Here is a 26,214-nt window from a genome sequence, read left to right as displayed (position 1 = left end):
CTAAGTATTTGTTTGACATGACGTCGAACACGTGTTTCGTATTGTGTTATAATAATAACAATACTATATAGGTACCTACATTGAGTATACAGTCGTGTCACGATAACTGGAAATTGAAGGGAGATGAAAAATTACTTTGAGATGTGTATTATTCGAGATACCTAACTCAAATTTAACCTAACTTACTTAACGTCATAACCTCGAGGGGAATAAAAAAAAATCTAATTATCAAGTTTTTCGAGTTTTCCAGGTTCATGTTATCGCAAATCGACTGTATGATTTTCTGAAGATGCTTTGTCCTCCACATAATTATAAGACTATAGTAAAATGTTTAATTTATTTATCCAATATTGATGATCTTAATCAAATTTACAATTTATTACTAAACTTTTATCTAACATAATTTTCTGTCCTACCCTACTTCAACAAATACATTTTAAAGTTTCGAAGCATCTTATACTAGTCACTCCTCCATTTTTTATTCCATTTTCCTCTGTTAATTATTTAATAAATTCCCATTTCTATCGTCGTATGCGTATTGATAAATCCCACCTCTAACTATCCATAGTAACTTTTATCCACAATATTCTCTTCTTCTATTATTTATTACTAAAAAGTTTTTAAATATCATATTTATATATAATTACAATAATTTGTATGGGTATGACCTGTATTATTATAAACTTAAATAATTATATTGAATGTTATAAACCACGATCCCTCAATGGACTTGACGAGTGAATAGGGTTGTGGGGCGGCCATAATAAGGTTATTAAATACATTTTTAACTAGTATAGCGATCAGTTTTGTACAACCTGTATAACCCTTTGTACATGTTTATTAAATTATTAACTATGATGTCAGTATTATACAACATAATTATAAGCAAAACACAAGTGGGAATAGATAACTAAAATATTATCTAGATAAAGATAATAGATAAATGTAAGTAATAGATTATTGATAGTTATTTATATAGATAAAGATAATAGATAAATGTAATTTATTTAGATAAAAAAAAATAGATAACCATTTTTTTGTATTTTCTTATTCTTGACTCAGAAATCTCCCAAGGTGGTCATCTTGAGTTATGTTCTCGAAACAAGATGGACAGCTGCTCGTTTTTTTTTTCTATAGGTAATATCGTCCATACACGGATATGTCCGTGGGAAAGACCTACCTATATTAAATTGTGTGTATTTATTTTTTTTTATCGCATATTACTTAATAGGTACTCAAGAAAAGTGTTCGGGTCGGTATTATTTCTGGGCGCTGAACGATTATTCTATGATTATTATCGTAGTATACGCGACTACGAATTTATTCGTAATACATGTACTTGTTATCGACCAATAATTCAGATACTGTTGAGTATATTTAAAAAAATATAGATAAGTAAATAAATAAAATAAGAATTTAATAAAATTTTTGTAATGGATGACCAAATATTTTAATATAATATAACAAAATAAAATAATTAAAATATTAACAATAAAAAATAAAGTAATAAACATTTTTGGGAGACAATTAAGAGCCATTGTCCTCGCGGTGTCTCCTGGGTAACGCTAATAGTCTCTAAAAAAAAATGTACTCAAACGTAGTATTATTTTAAAAATATTATGATACCTAAAAGTTGTATTGATTTTTGGGGTCTAAAAAAATGGGTACCTATAAACGTGTGTTCCCAATCGTTCTCCCGAATCTCATGTAAAAATATCGTTTTGTTCCCAAACGTGTTACGGCCTTATCTCTGATAGCTAAACAGAAAACTGGTTATAAACAAAAAATATAATGTAACGGAATTATTATGTCTTTTATGAAGTGAAAACAAAACATTGAAGAAAGCTTTCAGTAGCTCCACTCAACCTCTTTAGAAAAAAATCAGTTCACGTTTTATCAATACGTTAGTAGAAATCGGTCAAAAATGTTGTAATATTTTGTTTTAAATATTATATATGTAATATATTATATAACAAGAAGTATTCGCACACTGCGTGTAATTGTAAATTATTGGTAATTGTATTCTTTAACATATTAAATGCTAAGGTATATCGACCGAATCAAAGCAGCGTTCGTTCTACACGAGAACCTGCTGGTTGACCACACATATGCCACCAATATCGTCAATTTCAGCCCCTTCAAAAAAGAAAGTTAGTTTTTTGCTTTCTTGGGGGGAGTAATGTGGAGATAAGTGAGACCTTGTCGCGCACTATCAGCGATATTATCAATGGTCTCAATGTCGCAACCGTGTTCCTAGTATTGTATTCTTGTTACCATATTGTTCGTGAATATATATATTGTATCCCTACTCGTCGTGTCCTTTTTAAATGTAAGCCAACTAATTTCTTCCTCCCTCATCAGCCGACGCCGCTTCTGACTAGCTTGGCAGCGCCGCCTACAACTTGTCTCGCTCTCTCGTCGTCCGACTTTCGATGTACACACTCTTCCGCGCTGATGTTATATGTTAAATTCGTTTTGTCCTGACGACTGCGAAAGTAAGTTTAACATAATATATGACTGAATTCTTTATGTCCATAAACTAACATTTTACGAATTGCGATTGTTCTAGTTTTTTGCTAGTTGAACTTTCTTAATCTTACAACACTCACAACAAAATGGCAAAGGTGAAACTGTAACATTATCCACCGCTACAAGTGTTATACATTTTTTTTCATTGGGTATAAAAAACTTGAAAATTGAATACAAAGCTCCTTATATAAGTTTTTTTGTTATAATAGCAGATTAAAAATATTAAAAATGAAAATACATTGACTTTTTTATAAACATTTAAAATTCAAATGTTGACAAAATTCATAAAAATTACGAAAATTTGCAAATTGCATTGTACATAATTAAAAATGTATTCAATATTTTATAATTTTTTTTAGCTAAGGTTTGAAAGGCACTTTAAACTCTTAAAGTTATATAGTATACATAGTACCACACAATAATCAACATAATACCAATAAAATGAGCACTTCATAATAAATATTACCTAAGTATCTAAGTCAAACTTATGAGTTATTATTTATAATATATTATGAAATGACTTGCATTTTGTAAAATAAAGAAAAAGTAATATGCGGCCTAACAAAAAAATAAATTGTTTATGGTAATGATTATTTCTTCAAAAAAATAATGACACCTCTATAAATATATTATGTCAATATGTTATTAATTTACATAATGATAAACAACACAAATAATTTAGAAAATGCTTAACATTTTTAAAATATAGTTATATAGTATTATAGCCTAAAAATAAATTAAGTTATAGAAAAGTGAAAATATATAACACTAACATTTAGGTAAAGATAAATAATAGGTAACAGTTAATCATATCAAAAACTAATCAGAGGGGCTTGTAATGATTTTAATGTGTTACTAAGAACTAAGAAGTTAATTCAGAAGTTAATTTATTATGAAAATTACATTTTTACAACTTGATATCATAAGCCCGAGGACAGGATCCCATATATCGAGTTTTTAAATCATTGTTACCAGTATTAGAGATAAATATTAAAAGCCCAATGGCTCATAACCCTATTCTGTCCCATACATTCCCTCTGATATCGAATGAAAAAATTTCGAAAACAGTCACAATCGCATTCACTGCGACACTATATCGAAAAAAAATATAAGAAGTGATCTGTGATAACGGGTTAAAATATTATTATGTGTATTTTCAATTAGTGGGTGCGTGCGCAGTTATTATCAAACTGCGCATTTTATAATTGTTTGCTACATATATTATAGAAGCTGAATTTATTTTGTAATGGGTTGAATTCACAGTCATGCTTAAAATATTGAAACATTTTATTATTGTTAATATATTAATATTAATTGAGGGGCAACATTTCAAAACGTACTATTTCTATTTCACACTTTTTTGAGAAATCACGATTCTTTATTTTTAGTTACCAGTGGAAATATTACGTTATGTATTTAATTCAATTATATTATATTATTTAACTTTGGAAATAGTACGTTTTGCACAATTTGAGGAATTGGTACGTTTTGCATCAATAAAATTTGTCAAATGAACAAACTATTTTTGTCTATTTAACATGGGATATACTACGATTTGAAATAATTTTGGAAATAGTGCATTTAGATAAATTTTGCCTTTGTAAATAGTGCGTTTTGCGTCATTTACGAGTTTCAGGTTAAATTTTAACAAAGGAAATAGTACGTTTTGGTTCAATGTGACCACGTCATTCGATTCCACGTCCATGTATAACTCATTTCATGACATTTTGAAGATAGTACGTTTTGAAATGTCGCCCTTCAATTGCTTTCATGGTAATTTTAGTACTATAGCTTAGGTTTATGTTTACCTAGATAATTTGAACAGTTAAACTTTCAAAATTTACTGTTGGAAGACTGAGGAGTAAAAAGTAGGTTTGGTTAGGAGGTTTTTACTTTTTTCATATTATAGTTCGTAAGTGTTGGAAATGTTGGCATCGTTAATATTGTAGACATTTAGTATAGGTGCATATAAAAGCCATAAAATATCAATATTAGTTTTCTCTCAATTATTCCAGACTAAGAAAACATAATACCAACACGTTATAATTGGGCATTGTACCACCAATGTACAAGTCACACTCATAGTAATAATTTTACACACACATATCTACACTATACACGTGACTGCTGTACGTCACATTACACGAAAACGTGATACCCACCTGCATATGTTTCATAGTACTCAAGTATAAAAATTATATAATCAACCGTCAGAGTTTTTCGTTTTCGTCATTCTACTCCGATCTCGCCTACAGTGTACTACAGTTATATTCAATACTCATAAGACCGCAAGAACGCAAAGCAAAGCGGATTTATTGGTAACTATTATTATATTATACTAAAAATCATTATTATAGACTAAAGTATTTATGATATTGTATGCGTTTAATCAATTTATTGATTATATATAAAAAGTCCCGGTATTTATATTCAAAATTACGCACCTAGCTGTTATAGTTTTGCTGTAAACGTATTGTTGCCTTTTTAAAAAATAATTTGTATATGACGTATGCCATATTATAATAGTGATGACATTCGAAACAATGTGATAGTTTTTACCTAACCTTTTCATCAATAGGAAATTACAATGGTCATAACAAAATTATTATTAGTCGTAATATCTAAATAATTTTTCCTTATTCATTGAACCTATTTATTTATGTACTTATAAAACTGTTCAGCCTGTATAATGTGTTATTTTGAATCAGCAACAAAATAATAATTTTATTGTTTCGCTAAAATATGCTTACTAATCATGATAACAACGCAACAGTCCATTGACAATGTATTATAAATGTAGAAATTAATAAGACAATATTTATATATTTCTGGCTATTGACTTTGTAACACTTGAACATAATATAACTATTAAACATTCATGTTTATTAAAGAGAATAACTAGGCTTAAACAATCAATTTTGTTTAATAATCACACTAGCATAATAATCATTAATTAATATTTACTTGTAGCAGCTACACTAAGATTCAATTAATTATTTAAATATAATTGGGACGTAAACAAAATAAAATACAATCAAGTTATTCTTAAATTACATGAAAGTTGTATAAAATAAAAAGGATAGTAAATAAGAAGTTGCATTATTAGTTTGTGAATTCAATTTGAAATGAAAAAGTGTACAGGTTGAAAAAAACCATAATATGCAATTACAACAAAAACTCGTGAAATTATAGGCGTGTATATTGAACTGTCAATTTGTATACTTAGTTATGCAGTAAATAATTTAAATTTGAACATAATAAGTGTTTATGATTATCATTTATCACAAATAGCAGACAATGTTGAGAAATACCTAAAGTACTAAAAAATATTAACAATTGATTAACATGTTAATCCTAATTATTATTTATTCTAGAACTATAGTCTATACTATAATATTACGTCTTATTAATTATTAGTTATTAGTGCTGTTTTATGGTTATAGTGATTGATGAATAATAATGATAATTATGATAACACGGCGTTCTGTATAGGCTTTTTAGGCACACCAATGCCGCGTTTCTGTTTTCTCGGTATTTTATAACTGTCCACAGTAAGATATAAGATATAACTAACTATATAAATTAGTAAGTATAATTTTGGGGAAATTTATACATGTCATAAATTGAAAAATATAGCAATAGTCAATACCATGATTATAATAATATTATATATGTATACGTGAAACATAGAATAATATAAAACATTTTGTTACCTCAATCTATTAATGTTTTTAAACTTAAATATACAAGCATTTTTAAAGGATTTCTCGTTGCTATTTTTTTTACTTGTGTGGTTACCTGTGTTTAACTAATGATGAGTGGTAAGTCAACACACACACACACTCACACACACACACACACGCGCGTCATTGCAATCAGTAAAATTAAATATACAAATTAAATTTCTCCTTCGAGAAACTAATATTTACATTTCTTTAACGTTATTTTTAACTTTTTATTTGAATTGTTTGAATTTTATGTTACTGTTTTAAAAGTAAGTAACATGTTGCTAAAAAGCATGTTTTTATGATTTTGCAATTTTGAAACAAATTAAAAGTTTGTAAAAGATTACAATTTAAAAAATGCTCATAGTTCGCTTCAAAATTAAAATATCGAAAAACAGTAAACACATCCAATACATTACGGTGAGTGTTGTTAATACTTTTAAGTATGATATTTTTAGGTTGTTACCTTTATGTTTAAATCCAATTAATTCAATTAATTCCCTCTAATATTAAAACCTTACGAAACTAAACGTGAACTGATGAACAAAAATTTTACTACGTATTTGTGAGATAGAGACAAAAAAGTGAGTGTGGCGCTCTCTTAAATTGTATTATATTATATTTAAATTGAATTATTTTAACGTAATATTAAAATATCAATATTTTAACTTTTTTTTTGATAAATTTATTAAAATTGAATTTTTTTAGTAGGTTGTATATTTTAATTTAGTTATATTTAAAACTAGTAGGCATAAAAATATGAAATAATTAGTTTTTCTTGTTTGCTATATTGTTTCCACTTCAAAAATATATAAAAATTGCATCATAATCCTAGCGTTTGGGCATTGTACTTAAAACTTATAAAAGATAAATATCGTAGAAAATTATGTTAACTTGACAACAAATTACGATTATACAAAACAAAATCATTGTACCTAATGAGAGAAACATATTCTAGGAAAAATCTCTTTCTTGAAAAAAGTACGTTTTTTCAGATACTTACGTGTTGTATCTTTCAAGGTCATGTGTTTATATTTAATACCTATGTAATTAACAATTCTACAATAATTTAACGTTATTGAAACATCTGTGTGCGACGTGATATTGAATTTGTAGGTATTCGTTGTTAAATAATAGCTATAGTCTGTGTTTAAAATATTGTTCCCATTTCCCGTCAATGTACAGTGAAAATAGGGAAAACTTGATGCTCAACAACGTGATCGTCTGTTATATAACTGCAGGTGCCATTCTCTTGAAGTGAGTATTTTTGTGGTGGTAAGGGGGAGGGTATATGTACTAAACTATTGCAGTACACGTGACTCGATATGTCAACGTGACATATTACATTGGCGTCTATTTATATAATGCACTATGTCTGTGTAGAATTAATACATCATAACTTTTAAAATTGTTTGAATGTCTTCCAAAGCCACTTAAACATTACTTGGTCTGTGTCCAATGTTCATCTTATTTATGATTAGGTATACAATATACTAACTAACCCCGTGCACTTTGTTGCTCATTTTTGTAAATATTACACCTAGTACGTAAACTTAAAGATAATAATTGGTAATAATTTTCTTTTTTTTATACATAAATATCGTTATCACGACTTTAATATAAAAGCTAGGTATGTATATAGTGCCCCTAACTTTTTCTTAAAACTATTAATGACTGATGGTTTTGTAGTACATTATTTTAAATTACACCCAACCATTATACATTATATATGACTAGCTGATCCCGCGCACTTAGTTACCCGTAAAAATTGTGATTGTTGAACTCCAAAATCCCTGTTTAAGCACCTCTCCAGGTCCAACTATGAATCTAAATCATCCCGGGAACCACTTAAACACACATGAAACATTTCATTAAAATCAGTCCAACTGTATCATGGACATTTTTATATTTATAGATAATATTATATTGAAATAAATCAATTAAAGATGTTTAAGACAGTTATTTTGATGGTTTTGATCAAATATAAAATCAGGGCTTGAAACCGGTTACCAGTTTTTACCAAAGACCGGTAATTTACCGAAATTTTGGGGAACCTATAATCGGTTACCGTTATTATAAACCTATTTGTACTCCCAGTTATCGGTAACCGGTTACTGTGACAATTTTTCAGCTAACATAAAACGTTATAAAACGTAATATGTTTTAACCGGTTAATAACCGATAACCGGTATTTATAAATATTGACTACCGTTACGTATGAACTATAATATTATTATGCTTAATTTATTTTAGCTACATAAATGATTACACGCTCGTAGCTACTAATGCTATAATAAATAATAACTTCTTAAAACTATTCTTAAATCATACTATTATATCTTCGTTTTTTTTCTCTAGTCTCAATTCTTGTAATAATAATTCAAATAATTGGTATTCTACATTTCTTGAGTTGTGACGGTACTCGATAAGCGATATTCCCGGTCTCCCTCATTGTTTATTGTACTGGGAAATCTAAAAATAGCTTGATTCCTATAACAACACGAATATTGTATTAAGTATACGGGTACAAAGGTGTAGTACAATTTTTTTTTAGAAAACCGGTATTCAATTGGTTACCGGTAACCGACATTTTTTGGAAGCGGTTACTAAACGGCCGGACTGATTTTGATGAATTTTTTTTTGTGTTTTTAAGCGATTCTCTGAATGGTTTAGATTTACAACTGGACCAGATAGGTTCAACTTGAAGAGGTGGTCAAACGGGGATTTTGAGATTTCTGATATAAATTTTTGTTTATAAATGGCAACCATTGGTTATAGGAGAAATAATTAGTAGAAATTAGTATATTTTTTTGTATATAAATGGTTATTATTAGTTACTCGGGCAGATGAGGTAAAAACTTCAATCAAATTGTCACGTATATGGTTTCGAAAAAGAAATTATATCATTAAACAAATATAACAGTTGAAAGTATATTTGTAACTATTATAGAGGTACTCAAAAACTACTTAACCAATTTTGTAAAAATTTCAAATTGTTCTTGGAAATATAAAGAAAGTTTAAAGATTAGTTCAAACCACGTTCGATTTATACCAATCCACCAGAAATTAATTGCCCATCTTGGTCAAACTGGTTCTCAAAGCGTTACAAATTTGCCAATGAAATGTAGATAAATACACCAAAACCAAGATACATTTATATTATCTAAATTTTGTATTTCTTCACACGGCAAAATTGGTTTATACAACTAATATGCGATGTTGATTCATCCAAAGTTAACAGCCTCGAAAAACGAATGGGCCCCATTTTCAATCAAAGTTACCTATAGATCAATAGATGACTTGAAATTTAGAGGGTGTTTATAGCTTAATTTTTAATTTCCTATATTATAGGCTGTAGGGGGGTAGTGAAAAAAGACATTTTTTTTATCTAAATGATTGCAATCGATTACATGGTATATTATTATTATCATTTTATTAGAGAAATATAATGGAATATACATTTTGTACTTAAATATTTATTAAAAATAAAAATCTTTGGCTTGGACAATGTCGGGCGGGACAGCTAGAAATAAATAAAAATATATTATTTGTCGGTGTTCTATGAAAAATTCTTAAATTTGCAATACAAAAATTAAGGACTACTTAAATCGAGTTAATATTATAATATAGACTATAGATCCTTGGGATAGTCGCTAGCTTTCTAATGGTCAAAAAAATGTTAAATCTGTTAAGATCCCTCTGAACAAACAAACATGATACAAATAAACAATTTTTCTTATTTATAATATTAGTGTAGATTAGATTTATTGGTAGGTACTAATTATAGCTCGATATCGTATAAAAAATACGTCATTACTCATTACTCATTGCAGGTAGATGATTGCTACTGATTTTGAAATTTCGAACAAAAAAAAAACTAGATTGACGACCCTAGGTATATGAAATTGTATACAACGCGAAATTTGTATAATAATATGAATATTATATGTGTATTCTGAATAATATGTCTATCAAAATCTGTATATCCTTCCCCCCCCCCTAACCTAGATGCACTACAGCAAGACATGTCTGGTCATTGGACAGTATATTATACATACCCAAAGGCTGAACAATTAAATCAGCTAGGACCTTGAGTCCCTAAATCACTGTCTGAACGAATGCTATATTATATTGTCATATTGAATGTCAGTAATGAATAATTGTAGTAAAATATAATAAAATTATTGTCTTGGATACTATTAATTGATCTATATTGTATTGTTGTGTTCTTAGATAATATCCAGCGGGAATCTTTAACAAAAATAATTAAAATGGATGAACTATTTAAAAATAGTAACACGCAAAATATGTTTGCACAATTGGGAACTCGAGTTGGTAATGATTATGTCCCATCCAAGAATTGTTATAGTAAGTATAATGTATAATTAAATCGTTATTCTTATTATATTTATTACCATCAACGTTTTATAATAATATGCACAAATATGTTGGGTGTTAAATATGGGAATTTATTTATTTTAAACATCAAGTACCTTATTTCAGTGGTGCAACAAAAGCTGAAGTTTACCTAATTCCTTTTTTGTTTATCAAAAATGTAATACAATTTCAGAAATAAAATATTTAAAAAAACATAAAAGTTTATAGGTATCTACTATTAACACATAATATTTTAAATTATATGGTTGACGTGTTATGTATAGTATTATATATTATATAGTATGCCAACCCCCTCCCCCCCCCAAAAAAAAAAAAACAACGGGGCAGCAACAATGTGTCTTTTATTATTATTATTATATATTTCAAAGCAATGATAAATTATCACATGGTAAAAGCTATTCCTTTAATGGAAAATGGTATATACTTTACCGTAATAATCACTCAGAGCGATGAATGTATTGGTTTTAAAATGTGTGTGCATTTTTTGCAGAAAAAGTCATCGATTTTTAATATCGAAAGTGGTTTTTGGTAGGAAATTGGATGTTTACCTAGGTAGTTTGTACTTTGGCTAGATTAGCTAGATTAAAATTATAAAAATACATATCCATAATCTTTTTGTATAGGAACTTGATAATAATGATTTTAGTTATTTTATTGTAGATAATATTCAAAAAATATTAATTATAGAGATTTGATTTCTTTTTCCATTACGTATAGGTATATTATAATTTTCTATACACAATTAATTTTTCAAAATAGTTATACTAGTTATTTACAGAATTTATAATCTATTTATACCTTGAACCTATATTTTATACTATTTACAGTAGGTACTTACTCCAAACTACAATTTATAAGTTGATACCTAATAAATTATATGATATAATACAAAATATTCATATAATACAACATATAGGTAGGTACTATATTATGATTTAGTAAAAAATTAGTTTAAACAAAATTCTGCCTTCATTACTAATAGAAGAATAAAATATTACTTTAGAGCCTATTATAACTAAATGTATTACAAAATAATCACGGAATATTAGAGGCTGACAAGTCATAGTCTACACTCATAATAATTTTTCGTATAAGAAAAATTACTATGTACCTATAAATTCTGAAGTACAATACAATTCAATAGAGGTAATCGTCGAATTTATGTTTAACTCAATGCATTCAATGACGGTGTAAACTCAAAATCTACAATAAAGCTGTTTGTAAATTTCTTCAAACAAAATAAAACACACTTCATTGTAAAATCAGTACATATATCGCTCTGTTCAGTGTTAAAAAATCATAATTATCCTAATATTTAAATTTTTTTTTATTATTATTAATATTGTTACAAAAAAGAATTACATATTATTATTTGGTTATGATTTTATAGCTTTATATCAATCATGTCTGTTTTTCGATTTTACAGTGATACTTATGCATATCTACGAAAAATTGAATTCATCAGAAAGAAGTGCAACACATCTTAGGCAGATAATTGGATTCTCACAACTATTAAGCCAAGTTTGTTTATTTCCATTATTATACTGGGTATATGTATTATTCCTGTAAATGTTTAAAGTAATAGGTTATAATATATTAAAATAGTTTATAATTTATGTAAAAAATATTATTTTTAAAACAATATTGTCCAAACAATTAAGATGTAATTTGCTGGTTCAAAATGTATATTTATTGTCAAGGTGCTAATTTTGACCTTATAACAATTGTAAATTATTGTAAAGTTAAAATGAATTACGGATTTTCAATACTTTTAAAAATAAGTATATGAATCTATACTTAAATGCTTTTAAAAAGTATTTTTAAGGAGACTGTCTAGGATACTGTCTAGTGTATCAGGATATAGGTAGTTATTAATATGTTAAAATATTTTCAGTGGTTAAGTCTCATAAAGTAAAGGGTTAAAATATGTAGGTATATGTATAAATTGCCCCATCTGCCAAATAATATCCAATTCACATTAATATTAATACCTTTTATTTAAATTAATCAACTTGAACTTATTTTATTAAAATAACTTATATATACTCTATACGCACAATACATAACATAATTATATAGGTATTTATAGGAATAATAAATACAATAATACCAAGTGAAAAACAAAGAAAAATAAATGCCACTCGTCCACTTTTTAGGGGAGTATAATATTGGCCATTTTTATGATATTTTGAGAAAAGTTAAAACTGATATCTTAAATATACTGAAATTCTAATTCAATGTACCTTTTTAACTTACAATTAGTGTTCCTATATCAGTGTACCATTGTTGACTATTATGCTTAATTAAGACATTATATTATGAATCAACAATTTATGAAAAAAGTTAAATCCAAAGTGTAAAAGTTTCGGAAATTAAAAATAACTGTTTTTCTCATACAATTACTATTGTAAAAAATATTTGTATTCTTATGCACTATACTTATTTAAATGTGAGAGTGCTAGTTAAGAACTTTAAATGAATGTATTTGGCCCTTTTCATAAACAAATGAGTTTATTTGCTTCAATTTTTCATAATAATTTGGGAGCTGTAAAAATATTGTGTACACACAAAGAAGCCACGAGATGAAAAAGCTTTAATACCTCTGGCTTAAGCCAATACGAGCCATATGTCGTAGTTAAGACTTACGAAACCAAACTTCTACACAATAAAGAAGAATCCATAATCCACAAAGTACCATTTTTATTTTTTTGAAATCATTAATACAAAAAATGGTATTGTTTTAAGGTCCTTTATTTATAACGTTTTCAAACTTTTTTTGTTAATGTTAATGATATTGAAAAAGTTCTATATGTGAAAGATATTGTCTTATGTTTCTGTATAATGCCATTCCTGCGCATCCTACATATTTTGGTTTCTCAACTATGAATGAAGTATAGGTACACTAAAACCCGTTTTTATAAAAAAAATATGGGGTCAAGTTAAATAATTGTTATTGTTGAGTTAGGTTTTAATTTCAATTTCAATCTTCTTTTTCAAAATATTAAACGTTATAATATTAACCTTTTATGAAAATTAAACTCTACGCTAAGTGGTCCATTTAGGACTTAAGGGTTCCATATACTCATAATTTGAAAAGTTTTTACTTTTTTTTTACATAATTATATATTATTGCAAAACAAAATTTTTGAAAATAATATATTATATTTTTATATAATTATATCCGTATCATTTTTTAAGTAAACCTTTTTTATTACATATTCCAATAAAGAATATTTTCTGTAGTGTTTTTATACAGAAAATTTGTTTTTCTTACGAATAGTTAATTTGTCATAAGTTATGGCTCATGACTTATAATAGTGTTTAAAATGTAGATAAACGGAGTATTGAGTGGCACAGCAGTACCTCGAAAATTTTGGTCTATTCCGCTCATAAAAACTTTAAATAGGAACACTATTGTCTATTACACTCGTAATATAATCATATTCAATTTATGGCATTTTCAATTGTGTATATTATAGGTAATTAATATATATTTTTATTATTTTATTTACTGCTTAGGTACCTAAAAAAATTAATCATACAGTTAGTATAAATAAATGTAAATAAATATATAGGTTAAAATATAATAGCCAAAGTTGTGTAACTATGTATATATGTTATTATATATTATGTCTGTACATAAATGCATAAATAAAAATGGTTTAAAGAAGTAGTAATCACAAGGACTCAGATTGGACACTCCCGTCTAACACACTTGCACTTCATAACTAAAGAAAACTGCCGACCTCTGAACTCTGTGACAAAGAACTGACGATCAAACACATCACACTAAAATGCCCCAAGTTCAACAGCTCCAAATTCTCCGAAACCCATCAACGTTCAAACAAGCACTTGGCAAAGAGAATTCCAAAAACATATACCTATAATTTTTTCTCAAACATAGGCTTGGCAAAATTACTGTAAAAATAAAATACATGTTCATAATATATTTCATATTCTCCCCCAATATTAAACATAATGTATTCCCATAGCTGTATGACCTTACTTTGTAATTATTATAGGCTAATGACCTTAGAAATTTAAATCGTATTAACTCAATAAAAAAATAAAAAATAAAAAAAATAATGGTTAAAATATGAATGCAATTGCTAATAATACTTATTATTAAAATACTAATTACTTATTAGTTATATTGTTGATAAAATGTTATATTTTCATGTTTAGCACCTCATACCGATGTTTATTGCAGTCAATAACGACAATATAATTGACATTTTGTTGAAGTACGTTATTTTCTAACATGTAATTGTTTTAATTTTCTTAACTCGTGACTAAATTTTTCAGAATTCTGGTTAGTTTAATATCACCAATTGAAAGTTTGATGCTTGTTGAAAAAAATGTTGGAGAAAACGGAGATAATTCCACTTTACTTGGGCTGAATTGGATGATGTCGATGAGCAAAGCAGCATGGGCTGACTTAAAAGCCATCAAACGTATCATGGAAGTTATAAAAGAACATATGAAAAAAGTAAATTATTAATTTTAATTATTTTGTAAGAAAATTATAGAATAGATAAAAATTTGATTCAACCTTTTATTAATTTAAATAATATTACCTATTTATTCTGACTTTTTTATTATAATAATTATGAATCTACAAATAAAAGATTTTAAAGTGTTAAACAAATTTAACAAAATTACTTTTTTTTAATTGTATAGGTACAATTTCATTACAATACAAATTACTAAAATAATTATCCTTTAAGGATCTTAATTAATGCATCTTTTAGGTTCCCTGGTCGTCGGTCGTCCACAAACTGTATACAGTCATAATAAAAGTACATAATCTAGGCATTTTTTTTCAATTTAACACCTTTTTTTAACGAATATTCTAAACAACCATAAAGCACTACCTAGGTATTATGATAGTAACTTTAAACTTACCTACCTATATCATAATATATATCATTGACGGGTATAAAAATTTGAAATATACGATTTTAGGCCATAGGCCATTGCCCTTTTTTTAACACCGAAATGAAGGATGCATAAAATTCCATTCCCTAATAAAATATTACAGGTATTACAATATTCATACTAATATTGGAATTTATTGTGTTGTATTATTTGGTATTTACTATTTACTGATCATCATTGTATATTTTATTATTTCAGTTGTCTTGCTGCCCTGTAGGATATACCAACAATTACAGTATATCATTTATAAGCGATTGTTTGCGTTTAATAAAAAATATTCTTCACATACCCAACGAGCAGTACCAAAATACAATATTGTGGATGATTTTTTCCGAACAATTCGATGAGGTAATTATATACTATATTACATTGTCCAAAAAAAAGTAAATTATAACATTGGACTTACACAAATACGGATGTTTACCACTGAAATCTACATAAAATGCAACTTAAGGTGTCCCATGATTATTGTACCTATCAATCATTATAACAAGTTTCAATATAATATGGCATCTCATTTTTACAAGGAATAATGTAGGTATCTATTATATTTATCTGTATGTGACTATGTAACTACACGTTTTATTTATTATGTTATAGGTATATAATCAAACTTATATGAATATCACTTATTTACAATAAAAACCAACTACTTAGGTACTTTTGCAATGTATCTCGCACACTGTACCTAATTAAATGTTTAATTTATGTATTGTATAACCATTAGATTTTTAATGATATGCATTGCTCATATTAGCATGGGTACATGAAACGTAACCTAATTTATTATTATGAGGTAATATAATAATTCTATGGTTGGGATTTATATGCACTTTGCTCTTTTTTCAACTGTTGAACTATTCGCGATGCTCATTTTGGTACAAATCTGTTTCATGTCTAGTTGAATGGATATACCAATATTTTTACGCATTTTGGACATTTTTCAAATAAACTTATAATATATCCACAAATAGTTTTTTTGACATTTAAAAACACTATAAGTACTGTTTATTATTTTTATGATTTTAGGTGCATATTTAATATAATGTTAATTCAAATTTGAAAATGTTAGTTCACTCAGTGGCTTATTTACAGAGGGTTGGGGTCCATGGGGTCCGTACACCCCCCCCCCCCCCATTGACACATAAACAGTTGTCTAAACATGTAATAGGTATATATTTAATCTTTATCTTTATATATAAATGTGAAAATGAAAACCTTTGAGGCCTATGTTCTCGGAAACTACTGAACCGATCGTTATGATTTTTTTTTAAATTTAAGAGCTCATTGCGGAGAAGGTTTATGACATTTGATCGATTATCTAACTTAATAAACAAAGGAGTTATCAATTATTATAAATAATATCCTGTTACGTAATAATAAATAATAATAATAAATCAATATTATTCTTAACTCCTATACCCCATAGCAACCATTAATAAACAACAATTTCTATAATAAACATTCAAAGTTCAAATTTTGACAACATTTATCAAATTTAAAATTTAATAATTATTTTATAGTTAAAAATGTATAAAATGTTCAACTTTTATAGCTAAGGATTAAAAATTTAAAACGAGGTTCCACATAAATGGATTATATATAAATTACTTTATTCACAATAATATCATCGAATATACTTAGTAATATCATAGACTGACTAATCGTTTTCGCTCAGAATCGTTTTTCTTATACAATGATATTATATCATTGAATTCAAATTTTACACCATCCATTACAGTGACCCACTTGTAACCTACTATACATCAGAGCGACATCCACTTGCCCACTTTTTTCAATTTGTTTTTCCCTGTGATTTTGAAAACTATTAGGATTTTTTAACTTATGACCCCTCCCCCCCTCAAAAAAAAGTATCAACTAAATCCACTTTCCTATCAGAAAAAAATACTGTTGAAGAAAATCTATAAGCATTTTTACTGTCCTAAAAGGTGATGACAGACAAAAAAAACACACATCATTGTAAAATCGATACATTTACCGCTCCACTCTGCAGTACTTAACTAAAAGTGTAAAATATTAACTAGGTATTAATTTAAATTTTACCCATTTATATTTTATTTAGATTATTATTTCCTTGATCGCCAACTCTAACCGAGGACATTGGGCAGTACTAATCATCGAACTAATTGCTCTGATTTTTAAGAATCAACACGTTGAACAGATGTCAATGCAAATCATTAAAATGAATGAAACTAAAAAGTTTGATAGTTCCGAAGACAATGAAAGCAATACGTCGTCAAAATATCCAGTAATAAAATATATTATAATAACATTTAAGATTTGTGCCAATTGACTTACAATAACTAATTATCAAAGTTTTAAATGTTTTAACATTTCATCAAATATTTTTAAAATCAATGGGTATATCCTAAATCATTATAGGTAGGTAATTATATAGATAATTTTTAACAATTTTAGAAATACGGAAGAAATTCATCGCCAGAAAATTTATCCGAATTATCAAACGAGGACTGTGATGATGATGCCAATTTTAAATTGGTATTTATAGTAATTTTTTTTAACTTCTTATTCCATGTATTTAGAATAAAATAAATAGCTACCCATATACAATTTGACACAACTTTTTTATTCATGTTTGGTAATAGGTACCTATATCTATAAGTTGAAATTCTAAGAAATCGTTAGTTAGATGATGCATTTATTTTCAGAATAAAATGATAGGGAATCTACGCAAAAACAATTTGATGGATGAAGAAGACAAGAGTTCCAAAGAAGCTATAATACATAATTTAAACGTACATACTGTAAATGATAAACTCGACTCTACTAAAACTAAATTTGAAGAACTTCTACTATTAGCTGAGCTCAACTTAAAAAAGTAAAAATTTTGTTTACAATGATTAATACCTAAATAATAAATCTACGGGTTTATAATATAATACGAGCTAATATTAAACTATACTATAAGATATTATACGAACGTTTTGATTTATCACAAACTGAGTTCTTTATTTTACGACTTACGTGATACTTTAATATTAGGTATAAAAATTGGTTTATTTTAGGGGAGATGATGACGAAACAAGTAATTCTAACAATTTGAACACAGAGTCTAGAAGAAATTCGATCACAGAAATTAGGAGAAATTCGATCACAGAATCTAGAAGAAATTCGTACACGGAAACTAGAAGAAATTCGAACAGAGAATCTAGAAGAAATTCGCTTGAACAAATTAAATTTGAATTTGAAATGAAATCCTATAAACCAACTTTGGGGAGTGCCATTTGTAGAAGAAAAGAGAAATCACGCAAAAAAAAATATACAAAAAAAAATTTTAAAACCAAGTGGGAAATAAATGATTTTATTATATCTAATATTGTTTAAATTAATTGTTTGTTGGATTTTTTAGATTGAAGTTACCAAGTTTACCAATACAGTTCAATGTGCCAAATGAGATATGCATGATATCATATTTTCTTCAGAAATTTACTGTTCGTTTTCTACAAAATGGATTCAATACTTTAGTCGACGAACTTTATAATTTACTCACATCTAATTCACATCAACACATTGATACTTCACTTTATTTCTGGATATTAACATACTTTTGTAGATTCTGCAAGTTGAACAACATTAAATTGAAATTAGTCAGGTAAATATTGTGTTTTATCTATTATTATTTATTACGATCCAAGTTAATATTTAACTGGATGTATATGTAAAAAAAAATACAAATATATTATTTATGACACCTAGACGAATTGTATCTTTCAAACTGATTTCATTCATCGTTCACGAGGGTCTTAAAATATCAGAACAATTAACTATTGCAAAACTGCAAAAATCTCCTAATATTCATTTAAAAGTCAGACATTTGCATTTGGTACGTCATACCACAATATTATACTATTATCATTCATAAATTCATGTGTTCAAAATATGATTATTTTTTTCATACCACGAAAGGCCATCATGGCTATTAAAGAGGTGATAAAAACCATCGAGTTCTATCGCCAAACTGCTGTTGAGTCACCAATTTACGCAGATCTAATAAAAGATCTTCAGAGTAAGTACAACACATAAAAGAACAAAATACGATATATTTTTAGTAACAAATGTATCAAAATAATATAAATTATAAGATAGGTACTTACTATTCGTTTACGCGTTGAATTATGTTGGTAAAATATATATTATTATGCATTATTAGGTATTATGTTACGTTCTTGTGTCCTATAATATTGTACGTAAGTACCTAGTTGTATATACCTACGTACGTCTTAAATGAAAAAAAAAATCATTTTTGATTTTATAACTATTTATCTATCTTGTGAAGGTTACCTAATACCAGTGTTTCGCACATCATTATCTTATATAAAATCGATCGATAGGTGTAGGCGTGCAGCGTGTATTGTAACTAAAACCCACTCACCCATTTCATCAATAAAGACAAATGAAAGTTTTCTAAATATTTACACCCCAAAATGTCCTTTCTGGTAGGAACCTACAATACTACCTATCTGCATATTATTATTACTTAGCTACGCATAGCAATAGAATATCTATAAGTCGTGTAAGTATAGGTCCTATTACTCGTGCCATGATTTACAACATTTAGTAATACATATTAATGGTAGGTATTATACTCTCGAATATCTATGCTGCAGTAAAAGTATTAGCTTTACTGGATGAACATTATGTTAACCCACTCACAGACCCACACGTAATTCAGTAGGTACGTGGTTCATAATAAAACACTGCCTTAACCCTTTATTACGTCATCCTTGAAGCCTATAGCCTCGTACAATAAGTTAGGTTCTTACACGTTAATAATTTAATTTTTACGATTAAATATTATAATTTACAAGTTGACCCGCGCACTACGTTGCACGTAAAAAATTAAAACTTTAAAAAAAAATTGTAATTGTTCAACTCCTTTTGGGTGCAACTCAGCCTCCCTGGTGGGCAATCCGACTACGTACGGACAATGTGCGACAGCATATCAAATAGCCAATGTGCGAATATTTGACTTGATGCATGCTTGCACAGTTGCACTTGATCTGCCCGATTAACCAAAGGCAACCATTTATAAACAATAATGTCCACCATAAATCTCAAGATCCCCGGTTTGAGCACCTCCCCGGGTTGGTGGTAGGAGAGGGGAAACGCCTAACGCCCTATTCTCATACCTACCAAATATACAAAAAAAAATTCATTAAAATCGGTCTAGCTATTTCGGAGGAATGCGACCACAAATACGAGATTTTTATTTATTAGATAACCAGTGCCGGATCCAGGGCTTAATTATGGGGGGGGGGATGCCCCTTTTGCCCCATGGATCCACAACTGTAGATAACATATAGGTACCTACCGACTACCGATTACTGATTAATAAATTATAGTTTGGTTCTTTGTGATTACACTTTACAGTTTTTATTTTATAGTAATTATTATGTATAGCTCATAGACTAGGTTGGCTAAATCTATACCCCAGTAACCAGTTGTTACTTGTTTGTATCATAATATTTACTTTATAAGTACTAGGCAGGTATATAAGGCAGTAACAACAATCTAAATTATACCTAGTAATCTAATGTTTATGTATGATATTTAGATTCAGGCAACAACTCTCCAGAATCAATCACTTGGGCAAAGGACCTCAAGTCTTTATTCACATTACTAATTCGTTACTATGATAGTGACATACAGATTATTGAATACTTGCATGATTTAATAGTTACAAATCATATGGTATTGTCATTGTTTGATACCCTTAAAGATTGTTGGAATTTAAACGACAATATTACTGCGTACATCAAAAAGTAAATATAATACCTGATTCCATGCAGACTATAATATTATGCATAGATAATAATTACTAAAATTATGCAAAATATGAAACTAAAAATTGAATTTTTCTACCCCATAGGTTTGCTGTTCCTGACATAATGTACAAATATGGACTGGTACTCCAAAATTACGAAAAAAATAGCGAAATTGTCAACGAATCCGTGCTTGTCATGATGCATCATGTAATAACTAAAGTCGAAAACACTACATCACTCTTTCAACCGATCATTTTGAAAACATTTTTGAAAATTTTCGAAAATAATGATTATCAGTACAAAGTAAGAATGAAATATTTTCACCAGTACTTACCTACCTAAGAATAGCGTATATAATGTACCTAGGCACTGTAAATATAAGCACCCAGGTAATATCATTCGTTTTTGTTTATTTTAGAGGTGGTCTGATTTGATTGAAAATGTTTTAAACAAGTTTCTAAATATACCACACACAGTGAACTGTTCTGAAAACACTCTTCGTGGAATTCCGTGTATCTACAAATCAACAAATCAACGAATGAACTTTTAAATTTGAATAACTATCGAAATAAAAATAAAATTAATTTACTCGAAACTACAAACATGTACCTAGGTAGGTATGCCATAAAAAAAATCAATGGGACTACGAGTACCTATTCATATAAATATAGGTATGAGTTTGACATTTTTAAAACTACTTATATTATAAATGTGTGTTCAATACTTTGATATAATAATAGATACCTACCTATTTATTATAAAGATACTGCAGTGTATAATATAATACCTATATAGCTACCATCTATGTCAAACCAGACATAATATCTACGCATAAGCATAGGTGCAACTAGGGACATTTTTCTTGGGGCAATGGGCTAGAATTGTATCAACAGCACAGGCCCTAATAATTTATATTTTCAACTAAAATATGATTAAGAAACTGGGGGTGGATAGTGGTGGTTATGGATAAAACTGGGGAGGCTAAGCCCCCTAAGCCCTCTCTGATTGCGCCTATGCGGCTATAAGTGTACAACATTAACCTATATTAGGATACTAATATAACTATTAACTGTCTAATACCTAATCAAACTTTTCTATCAATTCATAGGAAGCATTTTTTTTTTTTAAATGTATTACTTTAATTGTTTGTTATTAGTTATTACAATATAGCTATTTACAGAATACTAATTAGGTTAGAAAAAAAATTTAACTGGTGTTAATAATAAACTAAATTATAATAGATGTCAGAAATTAAAAGTAGGTAGGTACCTACCTAGATATAGGTACCTAGTTAAAAGATTTACGATTTACCTATAATAGATAAATGAATATTACGAGAAAAGGAATACTAGGTAATAGGTATTTAAAATAAATATTGTAGACTTCCATATTGGTAAAGAAAGGCATTAAATCACAGATATAGGTATTTAAGATAAATTAGGAACGTTGTTTGCTGGATGCAAGATAAAACATTTGCATTATTGCATAACATGTAGGTACCTAGATAGAAATGGTAGATGATATTTTTAATTCTTAGATTTGTTGTTGAAATTAATTAAAGATTTTCAAGTACAAGTCAAATAATAACCTTTTGATGGTTTTAGACATTTTTAATGATTCTCCATAACTATAGTCTATATACATAGGTATTTACTAAGCATTTTATTAATATTTATTAGGTAACCTATATTCTGAATTTCCTTCTATTAATCATTAGGTATTAATTGAAAAAAAAAAATATTAATAATCTTTTTGCGTTATGTACCTAAGTACCTACATAAGATACCAGACACCTACTCCTTTTCATTTGTATTAAAAATAAAAATATATTAATTATTAATTTTTCTTAATATTTAACAGTATTTAAAATCTGAGAGTATTTAGGTATATCACCTACCTACGTTGGGTTTTTGCGAGCAACTCTTATTGTGATTGACTAATGAATAATTTTATATTTTTATTGCATTCCACAACATTTCCAAAACAACGCTACTCCAGAATTAATAAACTTGAAGGACAATATGATGTAGCTATCCTGTTTGTATGACAATGTTGCTAGAAATTAGAAATTTAGAATAAATAAACCACTCTCTTAGTTGTTAAATGTCATGAGCAAATCACCATTGATATTATATATTAACTAATATATAATAATATTATGTATGTGCCTGTATAGTGTATACTATTTAGGTATTAAATGTGCATTTATGTTGATTTAATAATTTAATGTTAACTAGGTATGTATTATGTTACATGTATTTAAAATGAGTCTATAGAATGTTTAGATTGATCAAATCATAATATTATATTATTTTATCTCAGTTTTATATTGTACCTAGCCACCTAGGTACAACTAGTTATTAATTATTATGATAATGTAGTGTCATTAAAGTCTAAAATTATATGTACGGTACAAGTAACAAATAACCACTTTATTATCACCTTAAGATCAATATTACCAAAACTTTTTCATTCCAATTCTAATTACTTAATAAAAATCGACTACTATCACCTGTTGCATAGGTACCCATATTGTACTTGCATACAATTTAATATGACATTGAAATAATTTTTTGAAAAAATTTTAATTACTTATAGGCTATAGCTAGTAGGTATTAAAATAATTTTGATGATAATATTATATCTAAATCAATTATTTGTTAAATATTAAATTTAAAAATACTTGAGTTTCATAGATTAGTTTATGATATGCATCAATCTCAAACATAGTTAGTATTAGACTATTATAATAAGGATTTAGCAAATATTTTTTTAAATAATAAAAATATATGTAGAAAGATAATTCTTATACTTTACACACAAATATATTTCATTTAATTTCCATTCAACTGTAATGAACTTTTATTGAATTATATTTTGCTATTTTCCCTAAAAATTCCATTTTTTTTTTTATAATTCAAGTTAAATTACCAATTTATTACAGTAATTTACATTGTATTTCTTCTTCTTCTTTTCTTCTCCCTCTTCTTCGGTAGTTAAATTTTGAATGTCGTGACCGTTCAAGCAAAAGTATGATTATTATTGATATTTCTATAAACTTCTCGAATTTCTATGCTTCGCATAATTTCAACTACAGGCCTAATTTTTGTTAGATCTTTGATTTGATCAATACATTCAATTGGAGGATGTCCTATTTTCCTTTTCTTTGAATGATTATTTTTTCTAGTCATATCATTTGATGAGATACCAAAAAATTTAAAGATTTGACATAGTTCTTCTAATTTTGATTCATTAGTTCTGTATGCTGTCCATGTTATACGCAGCATTTTTCTATATAATATAATTTGAAAAGATTCTATTTTCTTTCAGCAAGATGCATTGATAGTTCAGGACTCTGAATCGTATAACACTACCAGCGATTTCATTAGAAATTTCTTTGTTTCTTTCCTTATCCTATATTGACAATTTTAGACAATTCAGTGATTGTTTCCTTAGCCATTCCCAGTTTATGTTTTATTTTCTCCTAATAGAACCACCTGTGTAAGCATGCCCTAAGGTAGATTAAATTATACCTATGTTTTATATCTGGGATTTATTCAAAGTGCACGGATAGTGTTTCTGCTCCATTAATCATCATTAGGTTGGAGAAATTTGATTTATGGTAACATAATTTATAAAATCGAAACACAGCCCAGTTCATTATTACTACAATGTGTTATGAATAACTGGTACCCAGATAATAACTAATGACCCAATTGGAATTAGATGCATGTTTTTGCTATATTTTAACTAATACAATTATTGATAAAGTATTTTCCAGTGCTGGTAATTGAGAGTTTATCAAAATCTCTACTGTTGACATTTGTCCATGACTTTTTATTTTTACAACAAAAGTAATTTAATGACTAAATTAAATAAATAGCTTAGTTTTACATTGAAAATGTTTTCTTTTATATTTTAAGTGTTTTTTTATACAATTTATATGGCTTCAAATGTTGAACCCTAGTTATCATTATTTCATAAATTCAACAAAATATTTAATATTTATGTACAAGTAAAATTTAACCAAACTAAGTTGAAATACTAAAATTAAATTTTGAATTTTGTGTTAATTAATGAATGTAGCTTCGATAACAATATTTTTTTTTTTTTGAACCCATGTACATATTATTATACTATACCTATTATATGTTTAACATGATACAGTCAGCTATCTCATAGGTAATCAAATAAAGTTAAAATATTACAAGCATGTCTTCTAACAAAAAATATTTTTTTGTATAAGTGTATAACATAACATTATGTAAGGAAATGTACTTATAAGTACATCCAATCCATCATTTAGAAAAATGTGTAGGACTATTAAAATAATTAATTGTTACAATTTAGATTAACCATGATATGAATATTGAACATTGTAATGGTATAGTGCATTAGTATAGTACTACTAAGGAAATAATCAAGTATTTTCATATTGGATGTTTTATTAAACTATTTTATTGGATGGTAATATATTAAATTATATCAACATTGGACTATATTATAATTACCTAACTATTTTTATCTATAGCAATTTTTTATTTCAAGTGTAATGACTAATGAATAATATTAGTTACAAATTTAGCGTAGGTAACGATAGAACCATCAATACTTCTTAATGAAAATATCTATATTAAAATTTTTCCAGCAGGCTAGGTTATGTTTATGTTATTATCTACTTGAAGAAATAAATATAAATAAAAAATAAGTTAATTATTATTTAAAACCATTTTAAATTTAAATTTTTCTCAAAATATCATTAAAATAAAACCCCCTAAAAAGTTTATTATAAATGGTGAATCTCTAGCTTATACATT

At 27.3% G+C, this 26,214-nt stretch overlaps 1 protein-coding gene across 3 annotated transcripts; it reads left to right on the top strand.

The window, feature by feature from the left end:
• Positions 1–4,777: 4,777 nt before the first annotated feature.
• LOC132934881 (protein timeless) lies at positions 4,778–25,862 on the top strand. Of its 3 annotated transcripts, none has more exons than XM_061001275.1 (16): positions 4,778–4,847; positions 10,488–10,622; positions 12,079–12,173; positions 14,838–14,896; positions 14,958–15,141; positions 15,789–15,938; positions 17,674–17,859; positions 18,030–18,110; positions 18,281–18,450; positions 18,638–18,916; positions 18,982–19,224; positions 19,329–19,455; positions 19,539–19,638; positions 21,187–21,394; positions 21,502–21,700; positions 21,816–25,862. In XM_061001275.1, exons 2-16 carry the CDS (start codon positions 10,526–10,528, stop codon positions 21,945–21,947), a joined length of 2,310 nt encoding a protein of 769 aa, XP_060857258.1. In that variant the 5' UTR covers positions 4,778–4,847; positions 10,488–10,525; the 3' UTR covers positions 21,948–25,862. The 3 variants fall into 3 exon arrangements, with proteins under 3 accessions (XP_060857258.1, XP_060857257.1, XP_060857260.1); XM_061001274.1 differs by having other exon boundaries at positions 18,030–18,119; XM_061001277.1 differs by lacking the exon at positions 18,030–18,110.
• The last annotated feature ends 352 nt before the right edge of the window (positions 25,863–26,214 follow it).

The sequence above is a fragment of the Metopolophium dirhodum genome, chromosome 1 (genome assembly GCF_019925205.1).
Source record: "Metopolophium dirhodum isolate CAU chromosome 1, ASM1992520v1, whole genome shotgun sequence".
In the NCBI taxonomy this organism is placed as follows: Eukaryota; Metazoa; Arthropoda; class Insecta; order Hemiptera; family Aphididae; genus Metopolophium; species Metopolophium dirhodum.
The sequence above is the reverse complement of the archived record's forward strand: the minus strand, read 5'-3'. Positions and strand labels throughout refer to the sequence as shown.

Coding starts and splice junctions, on each gene's coding strand:
- LOC132934881 (XM_061001274.1), top strand. CDS start 10,526: ATGGATGAACTATTTAAAAATAGTAACACGCAAAATATGTTTGCACAA. Junction 15,939..17,673: donor TTTCCGAACAATTCGATGAG/GTAATTATATAC, acceptor TATTTTATTTAG/ATTATTATTTCCTTGATCGC. Junction 17,860..18,029: donor ATACGTCGTCAAAATATCCA/GTAATAAAATAT, acceptor TAACAATTTTAG/AAATACGGAAGAAATTCATC.